Raw genomic sequence first — 14668 nt, 5'->3', positions numbered from 1 at the left:
GAGAAAGACCACGCGCAGCAACGAAGACCCAACGCAGCCAAAAATAAATAAATTTATTTTTTTAAAAATGAGTTACTCTTCATAAAGATGTACACACTTCATACTACACAGGCATTTGTTGACTAAAATAAACTCTATATTCTAAGTATCTCTTGGACTGGTCCCAAGCTACCATTATCTCTGCACCGTCTTACTGCCCTGACCTAATCGGTCTCGCTGCATCAAATCCCTGCTCTCCTCCAATCCCTCTACACATCCAAGCCAGGGTCACCTTTTCAAAATGCAAATATGATGCAAATACTTAACACTCTTCAATGGCTTCCTACTGTATAGCCCGCACTCCTTAGCAGGCTGGCAAGGCCTGTGAGATCGGGTCCTCACTCGCCTGTCTGGGCTCATCTTCGCCACTGAACAGTCTGGCCTCCCACATATCCAAACGCAGACTAGGGAGTTGCTTCCTTATAATCTGTAAGAGCTGAGTAATCAAAACTGTCCTTTCATTGACAGCAAGTGGAAATTGCACCCAATGGAGCCCAGTTTGTGCCAGGCCACATTCTTGGCTCCCTGAGCACCTGCCATGCCCATTTGCTTCCTGATTCCTTCATTCAGGAAGGATTTATTTCTTTATTTGTAAATAAATTTGTAAATATAGGTTGAGTGATGTGGGGCACCCAGAGATAAATCCTACCCAGCTTGGCTTGCTCTGGGCCAGGCCCTCTTCTATGTGCTTTACCTGAATTAACTAATTTCCTGTGAGGTAGGTATTATATTCAGCCCCATCTTACTAGTGAGGAAACGGAAGCACAGGGAAGTTAACTACTGTGCCCCAGGTTTTACAGCTAGTAAATCAAAGAGGCTTCTTGGTTCCAGAGTCTTTAGAAGGTTTATGAGGCTGAGCGTTACAAGAACTTGATAGACTTCAGAGACAGGAGCAATCACATTTCCTTAGTGGGAGTCCAACGCGAATGCAGAATAAAAAGTTTATGTGTCTCACAGTTTACAGTGTGGTTTCACATGGATCATATCATTTTACATGGATTATATCATTTAACCAGGGATTACAGCAGTACAGACTTGTGGCAAACAGAACAAGGTCTAGAATCAGATAATCTCATATTTCTTTCCCAGCCCTGTCACACACAGGGTAGGTGTTTTAGGGCCTCTTTTTGTGCCTCAATTTCTCATTTGTAAAGGGGGTATAATAAAACAATATATGTCATGCCATTGTGAGGATTAAATGAGATAATAATGCCCTTAGCACAGTGCCTGGCAAGTAGCAAATGCTAAAAATAATAATAATAACTACAATAAGAAGAAGATGCTGGCTTATTTTATTGGACACAGGTGATGTATCAACTACGTTCTGGGCCTCTTAAGCCTCACAAGAGCTCTGCAAGGTTTTGTCCTTATTGTACAGTGAAGAGCACGTGCTGACTAGGTGTCAGGTATTGTTCTAAAGCACTTTGCTGACTCAATCCTCACAACAATCCCAGGGGTAGGTACTACCTATTATAATCCTCTTTGTACAGAGGGGGAAACTGAGCATAAATTAAATAAGTTGATCAAGTTCACAGCCAGCAAGAGAAGCAACCAGGCAGTTTACTTCCAAGGTCCTACTCTTAACCATCTTCCCTTTCAACAACAGGTGAAGAAACAGGCTCAGAAAGTGAAGAGATCCCCACTCCTAAAAAGGAGCGCTAAACTATTTTCCAACCCAGGGATTATCACTATGTCCAGCAGATGGCGCCCCAGGACATAGCAAGCTGTGGGATTCGCATACGCGGTCAAAACTACCATACCCACAATGCAGTGCGGATATTAAGGGCCACCTGCCAGTTTAGCTGTCTGAGGCACTGCCTGTGTGCTCTCCAGGAGGAACGTGTGTGTCTGAGACATTCGGGTCCTTCCTCAATCTTAAGGTAGCAAGTTAAAAGTTTTTTCCGCTTCATCTCATCTTCCTTGTCTTACTAGTTGGAGAGCGGAAGGATGAATCCACGCTGCTATTGGTTGGCTTCATCTGCCTTACCCTAACGTGAGGACCCTTGACCTTTAACCCAAGGTGGCGGCGCCAGGAGCCTTAGCTCTTGCTGTGGACCTGAGATGATCTAAGGCCGGGGACTCCGCCTCATGTCGAAGCTAAGCCGGGCCACTCGGGCCCTCAGGAAGCCCGAGGCCGGCGGCGTGATCCGGACCATCGTGCGGGCAGGCCAGGCCATGCCCGGGCCCCCACTAGGCCCCGTCCTGGGTCAGGTGCAGCCGCGGCAGGAACCTGGCGTGGGAGGCGTCGGAGGGTGGGAGCTAGAACCCGGGTGGCGGGTGCGGGCTGGGCCAGAGCGGCCTCGGTTTAAAACGCGGCTCTGCTGCCCACACGTTGTATGTCCTTGGGTTAGTTACACAGCCTCTTCGAGATTCAGCTTCCTCTGTTCTTCGTCCACGAGCTGTTGTAAGGATAGAGAGGCGTGAAACATACGAATCATCTGGCACATAAAATGGTAGTTGGATCTGGGTAGAGAAAAGAGAATGGGAGCTTAGGGAAGTGAAGACGGAGGAGAGAATGGATGGAGCCTCCGGGGGAAAGGGAGCCGTCCCTTCCTCCGCACGCTGACCCCTATGCCTGCCTCACAGCGAGGCGTTTCCATCAACCAGTTCTGTAAGGAGTTCAACGAGAAGACCAAGGACATCAAAGAAGGCATTCCTCTGCCTACCAAGATTTTTGTGAAGGTGAGGAGTCGGGACTCTGATCCCCAGTTTCCTTCTCATTCTCCCCAGGCCCTGGAGCTGGTCACCTGGGGTTGCTACTCTGCGCATAACTTGGGGCAAGTGTTTTCCTGTTACCCGGCCCCACTTTCCCCATTTATACAGTAGGGACTAGGCCATATCTTTCCTGAACCCGCGCTGCCATATTGCAGATCTTTCCTTTGTTCCTCCAACTTGCTGGGGCTTCCAGAGCAGAGTTGGACCTGGAATAGAAGTGACAGGGACGTTTGTTGCAGATTTGTTTCTTCTGTGGTTTTGTTGTCAGTTAAAGGGAAGGAAGGTGAGCTGAGGGAAGGGGGGACAGGAAGTTAGAAGTTCCCTGGGCTGGGGCAGCAGGGGTTGGGGGAGGTGGGAAGAAAGATTCTCATGTGTCTTTTTTCCTTTCAGCCTGACAGGACATTTGAAATCAAAATTGGCCAACCCACTGTTTCCTACTTCCTGAAGGCAGCTGCTGGGATTGAGAAGGGGGCCCGGCACACAGGTAAGGGGCAGGGTGGGCATCTGGGCTTCTGGGCTCTGGAAGGAAGCAGTGACACCTGAAGGGCTATTTGTTCCTTGCTCCCAGGGAAAGAGGTGGCAGGCCTAGTGACACTGAAGCACGTGTATGAAATCGCCCGTGTCAAAGCTCAGGATGACGCCTTCGCCTTGCAGGATGTGCCCCTGTCCTCTGTTGTCCGCTCCATCATTGGCTCTGCCCGTTCCCTGGGCATTCGTGTGGTGAAGGAGTGAGTTTCCGGGGAAGCTCAGTGTGAGGGGAGGGCCTGGAAAGTTCTTGACTCTGGGACAAAGCTGAGGGCCCACTGAGTGGGAGAGTCAGCTTCTGCGTTAATGGATCTTAGATTCTTGGGAGTGGGGAGCCTCGTTCATTCATTTGGAATATACTTGTTAAGTACCTATCACGTGTTAGGCATTGTTCTGGACACTGGATGCAGCTAGGAAGGAGGTAGCCGTGCTTGACCTTGCTTTCTAAGGAACTCAGAGTCCAGAGATGGAGGCAGATCCATAAATGGAGCAGTATACTGCCAGATGGTCAGTGTTGATAAAAGGAACTACAGGTATCCTCAGAACAGGGAGCAGAGCCCTGGGAAGTGAGGTCAAGGACTGGGGCAAGCATTGCAAGAAGTAGAAAAGTCCCTGTGAAGGATGTAAGGTGAAGGAATGGAGCAAAGAAGTTCAGTGTGATCTGGGTATATAATACTAGAGGCAGAATGGGACATAGTAGGACGTGAGCCAAACGGACTAGTTGGTTCTCAAATTCGGACTTGATCCTGAGGCCAGCAGCAGGCCCCCTCATGGGGCTTCGGATGGCCTCAGAAATTGTTTCCTCGAAGTGAGATGTAGGGTGGGAGAGCCTCTGGCCAGACGACAGCAGGGGCAACACTCAACCCTTTGCTGGCCTCTTGCTGCTGGTGTCACACCCCATGCAAAGGCTTACGGTTGGTTGTTTCCCAAGAGGAGTGGGGTTAAGCGTGGAACAGGGATAGATTTTACTTTGCTCAGATCTTTACTTGTATTGGGAGTACAGAAATGAGTGAATCTGATCCTTGCTCTGAAAGAGATATGCATGCACCACCTGATGACTTCATTTTACAAAATGTTTTGGGGCGCAGAGGAAGGGCAGGTTAATTTGGACTAGGGTGTAGCTGTGCTCATCCTCAAAAGGTGAGTAGGGCTTTAAGAAAGGAGTAAAAGGCAGGGGTGATAGTGGGGTGGCAGTTCTGGCAGAGGAAACAGATGAGCAGAGGTATGGAGGCAGGAGGGGAGAGGGGTTCTGAGACAGTGACATGGTGCTGTGAGCTCCCCACCAGTGACCGGCCCTTCACTTACCGTCTGTTTTTCTGTACCTGCAGCCTCAGTTCAGAAGAGCTGGCAGCTTTCCAGAAGGAGCGAGCCCTGTTCCTGGCTGCTCAGAGAGAGGCAGACTTGGCAGCCCAGGCAGAAGCTGCCAAGAAGTGACCCCTGTCCCCCACCCTCCAGGATTTTGAAGGGGCCAGTTGGGAAGGCGGGGCCAGCGGGGAGGAAGGGAGGTCACATCAACCTGATTATATTTTTCTGACTTTAAATTATGTATGCATGTGTGGTTATATCAAAAGGATCAAATGTGAATAAACATCTTTTGTCACCCACTCTCAGTTTCTGCCTTGGGACCCCAGAGAAGGGGACCTCATCCACGCAGAGCGACTGCCCAGGATCTGAATTGGCAGGGGTAGCAGAAAATCCTGTGTTTTCCCATTTTCCAGGGGTGAGAGAAAGGGCAAGGTAGGTGGGGGCATGGCTGCTGGACTTGGGTGTACAGAGGCAGCAGATGTTGTTTCTGCTTCCATCAGAAATGCCTCCTATCTCTTGGGGACTTGCCACCTCAACAGAGACAGAACCCTTTGGGGACTTCAGGTCACAGCCCCAAGCAGGGTTGCTACATGGAGTGCCCTGGATCCCAAGGGCTACTTCAGGCCCCTCTATTAAGCTGACCCTGGCTCTGAGTCAGGTGATATCTGAATGTGAATTATTGTGGGGTTTATGGCTACAGACCCATGGAAGAAGCAAAGCATCGGTAGGTACCTGCCCATGGTGGGAGGAGTCCTTGGGAAGCCCTGGCCTTTTGTTTTCCCATTAGTCATAATATCAAGGACTATTGTCCCCTCAGAGAAAAGAGGAGGAGTTGGGGGGGAAATGGGATTCACATTTACTAAGCACCTGTTGTGTGCTAGGTACTTGGTTTTACACCGAGAAGATTTGGAAAGCATAGGAAAAACCCTACAAGAAAAGAAAAGCCTCAAGTAATCCCCTCACCTAGATGAGATTCCTGGCAATATTGTGGTATATATCTTTTCTGCTTGTTTTTTTTTCTTTGTGTTTATATATAATACTTTAAGAATAAAACAAATTTGGGTCATACTCTAGATACTGTTGTATTCTACTTTTACTTGTAACTTGGCAATGATTTAGAACATTTTTTCATTATTAATCATCTTCCTAAAACAATTTTTAATGGCTACTTAGTATTCTGTCTTATGGGTAGACCATTATTTAACCAAGTCCTCAACTGTTGGGTAGGTTTGTTGTTTGCATTAAAAAAAAAAAATACACACAACCCTGTGATGAACATCATTTGGTCCTCTGCTTCAGGGTCTCCCAAAACTTCAATCAAGGTGTCAGCTGGGGCTGTGGTCTCATCTGAGGCTTGACTGGGGAAGGATCCACTGTCAAACTCACGTCGTTGTTGGCAGCATTTAATTCTTTCTGAGCAGTTGCATGAGGGCCTCAATTTCTTGCTGGTTATCAGTCAGAGGCCATACTCATTTCCATTCTCTCTAGCTGTGTTGTCTTGGGCAAGTTACTTAACTACTCTGTGCTTTAGATCCATCATCTATAAGATAGAGAAAATAGTGCTTATCTCAAAAGGTTGAAGCAATAACTGCATATATGGCCAGTTAATTTATGGCAAAGGAGCCAAGAATATATATACAATGGGGAAAGGACAGTCCCTTCAATAAATGGTGTTGAGAAAAGTGGACAACCACTTGCAAGAGAATGAAACTTTAAAAATTAACTCAAAATAGGTTAAAGACTTGAGCATAAGACCTGAAACCATAAAACTCCTAGAAGAAAACAGACTCCTTGACATTGTTCTTGGCAGTGAGTTTTTTTATTTGACCGCAAAAGCAAAGGCAACAAAGCAAAAATAAACAATGGGACTGCATCAAACTAAAAAGCTTCTGCACAGCAAAGGAAACCGTCAACAAAATGAAAAGGCAATGTACAGAGTAAGGGAAAAAGATTTATAAATCGTATACCTGATAAGGAGTTAGTATCCATAGTATATAAAGAACTCATACAACTCAATAACAAAAACAAAAAAAAAACCAAAAACAAAAACCCAGAAAAACAACAATCACACACACACACACATATACTCTAGTATCATTCAAGAACAAGCAATTCTCTTGCTTCGCATCGCCCTTTAGCCACTGCCCCATTTCTCTGGGTTTTTTTTGTTTGTTTGTTTTTTTGTTTTTTGTGGTATACGGGCCTCTCACTGTCGCGGCCTCTCCCGTTGCGGAGCACAGGCCCTGGACGCGCAGGCTCAGCGGCCATGGCTCACGGGCGCAGCCGCTCTGCGGCATGTGGGATCCTCCTGCACCGGGGCACGAACCTGTGTCCCCCGCATCGGCAGGCGGACTCTCAACCACTGTGCCACCAGGGAAGCCCCCATTGCTCTGTTTTCTTTCACTGTAACAGTTAAAAGAATTGTCTAAACAGACTCTATACTTTTCATCTCCCATTTACTCTTTGCTTGTAATGTTTTTTGTCTCAAAGTCTGTTGTGTCTGTTATTAAATATACCTACACCAATCTCTCTTTTGTTTAGAGTCAGCACAATATATCTTTTTTTTTACATCCTTTCCACCTTTTCCTATTATGTTTTAGATGCTCTTGTAACAGAATTAGTTGGTGTGGTAGCCACCTTCCAAAATGGTTCTCGAACCCTACCTCTTAGTAATTAACACTCCCCCACATTGTGCTGGGGTTAGTCTATGTCACCAAGACTGGCAGAAGTGCTGTCATGTCACTTCCAAGATTAGGTCATCCTAATCCCCACAGCTCCCATCTTGGTTACCTTCTCTCCTTTATAGTTGCACCCACCCACCTCTCTCCTAGTATCCTAATCCCTGGCAACCACTTTTCTGTTCTCTACCTCTATTATAGGGAGGTCTTTGTCCTCATTTCTAGAATGCTATATGAGTGAACTCATACAGTATATGTCCTTTTGAGGTGGTTTTCTTTTCTCACCCAGTCTAATGCCTTTGAGATCCATCCAAGTTGTTGTGTGTATTAACAGTCTGTTCCTTTTTCATTGCTGAATAGTATTCCAAGGTATGGATGTACCACAATTTGTTTAATCATTTATCTATTGAAGGGCATTTAGTTGTTTCCACTTTTTGGCTATTACAAATACAGGGATTATTCTTGAAAGATGTAATTTTCATTCCTCTGGGATAAATGCCCAGGAGTACAATTGCTGGGTCATATAGTAATTGTGTTTTCAGTTGTTTAAGAAACCTCAAAATTATTTTCCAGAGTAACTACATTACTTACACTGCCCCAGCAATATATGAATGATCCAGTTTCTCTGCAGCCTCATCAGAACTTGATGTTGTTGTTATTATTTTAGTTGTTCTAATAGGTGGGTTGTGATATCTTGTTGTGGTCTTAATTTGTGTTTCCATAATGTCTAGGGTTGTTGAAAATCTTTTCATGTGCTTATTTGCTATATATCTATGTTCCTTGGTGAATTGTCTCCATTTTTTGGTCCATTTTCTTCTCTTTCTTTTTTCTTTTTTTTGGCTGCACTGTGTGGCTTGTGGGATCTTAGTTCCCCACCCAGGGGTTGAACCTGGGCCCTTGGCAGTGGGCCCAGTGAAAGTGCCGAGTCCTAACCACTGGACCGCCAGGGAATTCCCTTTTGTCCATTTTCTAATGAATTGTTGTGTTTTTCTTTAACTGCTGTGTTTTGAGAGTTTTAGGGAGGAGCTCTTTGTCAGGTATGTGGTCTGCAAATATTTTCTCCCATTGTGTAGCTTGTTTTTTCATCCTCTTAACAAGATCTTTCACAGAGCAAAAGTTTTCAACCTCAATAAATCCAATTTATCAATTATTTTCTTTTATGGATCATGCTTTTGGTGTCATGCCTAAGAACTCTTCACCAAACCCTTGGTACCTAAGATTTTCTCCTATGTTTTTTCCTAAAATGTTATATTTATGGCTTATTTTTAGCTCTCTGTCCACATCATGAAAACTTTATTATAGCTGTGTCTTCTTTTGTTTATTTATTTATTTATTTATTTTTGTGGTACGTGGGCCTCTCACTGTTGTGGCCTCTCCCATTGCGGAGCACAGGCTCTGGACGCGCAGGCTCAGCAGCCATGGCTCACGGGCCCAGCTGCTCCGCGGCATGTGGGATCTTCCTGGACCGGGGCACGAACCCATGTTCCCTGCTTCGGCAGGCGGACTCTCAACCACTGCGCCACCAGGGCAGCCCCCCCCTTTTTTTTATTTGATAAACAACTTTATTTATGAATGACCTGGGGAAATTTGTTAAAATGCAGAATTTAATTTAATATCTGAGGAGGGACTCACGATTTTGAATTTCTAACAAGCTCCCAAGGTGATGTCAGTGTTGCCGGTTTTTGGACCAAAACTCTGAATACCAAGGTGGGGAGAGGTGAGATAGAAATATAAAACAGAAGAAAGGAGAATGATGAGGTGAGGCAAAGAAAAAATACGGTTCGTTTGAGGTCATGGCTAGGGATGCGCCACTTTACATGGACCATGGAGATCAGTAGACTTTCTTTAAAAACTATACCTATTCTGCTATATCTTGGTTAGTTTTTAGACGGCAAAAAATTTCTGCTTCATTTACAGTCTTAGTAGTAATTTTTCAGAGGGAGCTTGAAGTTGCTACTGGTAGAAAAAAGAGTAGGAAAAGTCAGACATGTACAATGTTTTGAAGGACCAAATGTTACTCTTCCATTTGTGTTCTCAGGTAGCTTCCAGAATCCTAGCATTTCCCCAGCTTGGTTATCCAGCCTGGCACATACTTTCCTCCTCCTTAGCTAGATATAATCTCCTTGTATGTTTGATGGAAACTCAGTTGGCCTTAGGGAAAGCATTTAATTTGCTGAATTCCCATGAATTTTTAACAACAATCATGCATTTAATCCTATTGGGGCACTCGCATTTTAGAGGAAGGACTGCTTATTCAAGAACAATAAATCTTAAATAGTGCATCATATTTGGGTGAGTCTAACTTTCCTAATCCTCATAAATCACCTCATGGACCACTGTTCTTCTAGGAATGGGAGATGTAACACTTACTCTCCTGGTGCTCTTACATGCAGTCTTCTCAAAGGATTATAAAAAATCATTCTGAAGTTTTACTTTTTTATAACAAGAGTGCAAAGAAGTTAAGATCTTGTTGCCTCTCACTCTCAATATATATATTATGTATAGGTTCAATTCAACCTAGGTTTTAAGAAAAAAAGCCATGGCCATTTCTTTTTGAAAAATTTATATATTGTTGCATTTTATTCCAAGTTTCCTATTTGAGTGATGTGAATGAGGTCTGCTGTCACCCCCTGCTTCTGATGATATTAGTGACTTCCATACTGCACCTTTTATATTTTTCAATTTTTGTTGTACTTCTGCCACAGCTCCATAGTGAGAGGAGCAGATGATTTCTAACTATTGTGTGGCTACTTCTTCCCCTGGACTATTTGGGTGTGCTCAGTTACAGCACTGTGTCAGATGTCTTCCAACTAAACGATGATTACATTGCTTTTTTCATCTATTCTGTAGATAATCTTAGTCACTGGCCTGCAGCAAAGCTGGAATGAAGTCTCAGAGGTATATTTCAACTTGCAAAACAATCGTGAAGGTTGGCCTTGCATTTTCATAAGGCAGTTTGTGTTTTCTTAAGGAGTTCTTATCCTGTGCCTAAATGGCTTTACTTGCCTTGTGAGAATCAGCTGACTTTTTTTTTTTTTTTTGGCACTACGCGGGCCTCTCACTGTTGTGGCCTCTCCCGTTGCGGAGCACAGGCTCCAGACGTGCAGGCTCAGCGGCCATGGCTCACGGGCCCAGCCGCTCCACAACATGTAGGATCTTCCCGGACTGGGGCACGAACCCATGTCCCCTGCATCGGCAGGTGGACTCTCAACCACTGTGCCACCAGGGAAGCCCATCAGCTGACTCTTTATGTGTGTGTGACTTCATCGAACCTTTTAAGAAACTATTTCTTGTTATTTTCAACTTTGGCATTTCCAGGCAAAAATTTGCATAGATATTTGCATAGAAAATATGAGTCTGCTTCCAAGCCTTCTAGCAGGGACTTTGTATCAAAAGTGAAAAGGAGGGCTTCCCTGGTGGCGCAGTGGTTGAGAGTCCGCCTGCCGATGCAGGGGACACGGGTTCGTGCCCCGGTCCGGGAAGATCCCACATGCCGCGGAGCGGCTGGGCCCGTGAGCCATGGCTGCTGAGCCTGCTCATCTGGAGCCTGTGCTCCGCAACGGGAGAGGCCACAACAGTGAGAGGCCCGCGTACAGCAAAAAAAAAAAAAAAAAAAAAGTGAAAAGGAAAGAAGATGAAGCTAAAATCCTTATACATGGCTACTTGGGTGTAACTAAGAAGCAATCTAGTCATCCTGGTTTGCTTGTAAGCACATCGTGGGTATATAGTGCCAATCTTACATTTGAAGAAGTTTGCAATTAGCTATGTCTTCTTAAGCACCATGTCCTCTTAAACCATATCCACAGTATAGTTATGTTTTACATTTAAGTCTGTGACCCATTTTGAGTTAATTTTTGTATAAAGTATGAGGCTTAGGTTGAAATTCTTTTCTCCCCCGCCACGGACGTCTAATTACCCCAGTAGCATTTGTTGAAAACGTTATTCTTCTTGCATTGAATTGCTTCTGCACTTGATTTTCTTCAGCTCTGAAAATCTGGGGAAATTCAGTTCTGCCCCTCAGAGGTTTTGAGTTTAGCATTCATCCCCGTGCAGATTTGAAATCTGGCTGATGTCTCGATGGGGAGACTGGTCCTGAGTTTCTGGCACTGTGTATGACATAATTATACTCCATATGCAGTATATGCCACCAATTTTTATTTCAAATGATGATTTTTAATTACATGTGTTCATTATATCAATAGGGTGATTTTATTTTGCTCAAATAACTGAAATAGAAAATAATATTTTGGATTGTGTACTTTTACTAAAACTTGGCCTAGTATAGATTATAGTAGCCTGTGATATATTAAGATACCCACATGGTTTTCAGACAATGTACAAACAGGCCACTCAGCACATTGTTTTATAATTTTTTGCCAAAAAAACCCCCCAAAAACCCTTGATACGGGTTCCAATTTTCTATTTCCAATTGTTTTCCAATTGAATTTTTAATTTCAGTTTTCATCTTTTTTATCGTATTTCTAGAAAATCTATTGGTTCTTTTTCAAGTCTGCTTATCACTGTTTTCATTTCGTGTTCGCTGTAAATGTTCCTTTTTTTTAAACTTTGCATATTTGAATCATTTCTTATTTATTTATTTATTTATATACTTGCCTTGTGGACTTTATTTTTTTTAATTAATTTTTATTGGAGTAGAGTTGATTTACAATGTTGTGTTAGTTTCTTCTGTACAGCAAAGTGGATCAGTTATACATATACATACGTCCACTCTATTTTAGATTCTGTTCCCATATAGGCCATTACAGAGTATTGAGCAGAGTTCCCTGTGTTATACAGCAGGTTCTTATTAGTTATCTATTTTATATATAGTAGTGTGTATATGTCAATCCCAATCACCCAGTTTATCCCCCTCCCTTTCCCCCTTGGTAACCCTAAGTTTGTTTTCTATATCTGTGACTCTATTTCTGTTTTGTCAATAAGTTCATTTGTACCATTTTCTTTTTAGTGAGTTACTTAAGTTTTTAAAGTGTTTTTTTGTTTGTTTGTTTTTCATCTTTTTGGCCACGCCACACAGCTTGCGGGATCTTAGTGAAACCGGGCATTGAACCCAGGCCCTCGGCAGTGAAAGCACTGAGTCCTGACCACTGGACTGCCAGGGAATTCCCCATGTTCCCTGTAGATGTTCTTGACTTGGTAATTAACTGCTTTAAACATGAAAACGTATAGTTGTTTTAAAGTCAGTAACTGACCCCTCCGATATACACACTGTGTGTATCTGTTTTGCTAGTTCCTGCCCGTATTGTCTTGCTTCTTTGTGTGTCTGGTTATCTTTGACTGTGTCCTGCTCAATGCCTGTGACACGTTATTTATGGAAGCTCCTTGAGGCCTAAGATGGATATGCCCTCATCCAGAGAGGTTTTCAGTTAGTCCTGCCGGGCACGAGAGGAGACTACAAAAGTCCTGATATTCATCTCATCCCAGGCTAAATACACAGCAACTCTTCACCCGGTTACTAAAGTCAGAGACACAAGACTCCTCTCTTTTCCTCACCCCCCTCTAAACACATTAGCAAATCATGTTAGTTCTGTCTCCAAAGTATCCCCAATCCAGTCACTCACCCCCGTCTGTGCCTGGTGAAAGCTCTCATCCCCTCTTGCCTGGACCACGGCAGGAGCCCAGCTGGTCTCTCGGCTTCCACTCCTGCCTCTACTAATCCTTTCTCCACACACTGTCAGAGGGATGGCTTAAACATGTGAATTAAATCATGTCATTCCCCTGCTTAAATCTCCTCAATCAATTCCTATTGCATGTGAAATAAAATCTAAGTTTCTTATTGTGGTGTAAGGCCCTGAGTAATCTTTTCCCTCCTCTCCAACCACTCTTCCTCTCGCTGGCCTTGATCCAGCCACACTGATTTCCTTGCTCGTCCTTAAACAGGTCAAAGCCTTTCCCATTTAAATACCTCTACTCTTGCTTTCCTTTGGCCTGGAACATTCTTACTCCTGTTCCTCGTCTTTGATATCTTAGCTCAATGTTACCTTCTAGGAAAGGGCTTCCTGTCACCCCACTCTACGTTAGGACCCTCTGAACCAGAGCTGTGGTTCTCTACCGTAGCAGCCTGGCTCTGTCCCTTACTGCATATTCTGTATGCTCCTTTGAGACTTTACTTACTTTTTGTTACATCTCCCCACAACTAGAATGTAAGCTCTGTGAGCCCAGAGATCTTGTCTGTCTTGTTCACTGCTGCGTCCCCAGCACCCAGAAACGTTCCTGGCACATGTAGTTACTGTGAATATTTCCCACATAAAAAAAATGAGGCTGCAGAGCCAGCCCTTGGGGTCAGTCTTTATGACCCCAAAACTTGTGCTCTTTCTCCTACATTCTGCTCTCAGGGCAGAGTCTGGAATCCGTGGGAAGGGAACTGGCTGAGGGTCAGATCTGGCTTCTGCAGCGACTCTGGTAGTGCCATCGGACAAGTCCTTTCCTCCCCGCTGGCCTCCGTTTATCCACCAGTGCTAAGGTATGACGCTCTGAGCCACAGGGACCTTGCCAGTGAGAGGAACAGAAGCAGATCCCTCTCTGTCCAGCAGGTAGAGCCATTGGCTCTTTTGAACTTGGCTGCCGGGATCTCTCATTCAGAATGTTGAGATGTCTTCTCATCAAAACGCACACTCTACTATCACCTACCGCCACCACCAAACACCAGTGAGGTGTTCATTTTTTTGCTCACATTTTAAAATTTTTTAAATGTTCATTTATTTAGTTTTACTTGTTAAAGAAACTTTTTATTTCGGAATATATTTAGATTTACAGAAATGTTATGAAAATACTAGTTTCCATATACTCCACACCTATTATTTCCCCTGTTATTAACATCATACACATATGGCACATTGGTCACATTTATGAACAAATATCGATACATTATTATTAACTAAAGTCCACACTTTATTCAGGTTTCCTTAATTTTTTATTTTATTTTTTTGGCCACGCCAGGGGTCTTAGTTTCCAGACCAGGGATCGAACCCATGCCCCCTGCAGTGGAAGAACAGAGTCCTAACCACTGGAGGGCCAGGGAATTCCTGGGTTCCTTTTGTTTTTAACCTATGTCTATTTTCTGTTTCAGGATCCTATCTAGAACACGTTACATTTCGTCATCATGTTTCCATAGGCTCCTCTTGGCTGTCCCAGCTTCTCAGACTTTCCTTGCTTTTGATGACCACCAGGGAGGTTTTAGGTTTTTTTTTTTCAGTTGATGAACAGTTTTACTAGAAAATGAACAATCTTTCCCAGTGTTTGAGACATAATGGACATATAACACTGTATAAGTTTAAGGTATAGGACATAATGATTCGATATGTGTATATATTTCAAAGTGATTGCCACAGTAAGTTTAGTTAATATACCAGGGGTGGTTTGTAGATGGGACTCCAACATGTGTCTTG

General features: G+C 44.0%; 1 protein-coding gene across 2 annotated transcripts; it reads left to right on the top strand.

The window, feature by feature from the left end:
* The first annotated feature begins 1943 nt into the window (after positions 1-1943).
* On the top strand, positions 1944-5657 carry MRPL11 (mitochondrial ribosomal protein L11). Of its 2 annotated transcripts, XM_033861147.2 has the most exons (5): positions 1966-2250; positions 2626-2721; positions 3145-3238; positions 3323-3482; positions 4608-4883. In XM_033861147.2, exons 1-5 carry the CDS (start codon positions 2128-2130, stop codon positions 4711-4713), a joined length of 579 nt encoding a protein of 192 aa, XP_033717038.1. In that variant the 5' UTR covers positions 1966-2127; the 3' UTR covers positions 4714-4883. The 2 variants fall into 2 exon arrangements, with proteins under 2 accessions (XP_073665288.1, XP_033717038.1); XM_073809187.1 differs by lacking the exon at positions 3323-3482 and having other exon boundaries at positions 1944-2250; positions 4608-5657.
* The last annotated feature ends 9011 nt before the right edge of the window (positions 5658-14668 follow it).

This window comes from Tursiops truncatus, chromosome 8, assembly GCF_011762595.2.
Source record: "Tursiops truncatus isolate mTurTru1 chromosome 8, mTurTru1.mat.Y, whole genome shotgun sequence".
NCBI classification, from domain to species: domain Eukaryota; kingdom Metazoa; phylum Chordata; class Mammalia; order Artiodactyla; family Delphinidae; genus Tursiops; species Tursiops truncatus.
Note: the sequence above shows the minus strand (reverse complement) of the source record. Positions and strands in the feature narration are given on the sequence as shown.

Coding starts and splice junctions, on each gene's coding strand:
- MRPL11 (XM_033861147.2), top strand. CDS start 2,128: ATGTCGAAGCTAAGCCGGGCCACTCGGGCCCTCAGGAAGCCCGAGGCC. Junction 2,251..2,625: donor TAGGCCCCGTCCTGGGTCAG/GTGCAGCCGCGG, acceptor CCTGCCTCACAG/CGAGGCGTTTCCATCAACCA. Junction 2,722..3,144: donor CTACCAAGATTTTTGTGAAG/GTGAGGAGTCGG, acceptor TTTTCCTTTCAG/CCTGACAGGACATTTGAAAT.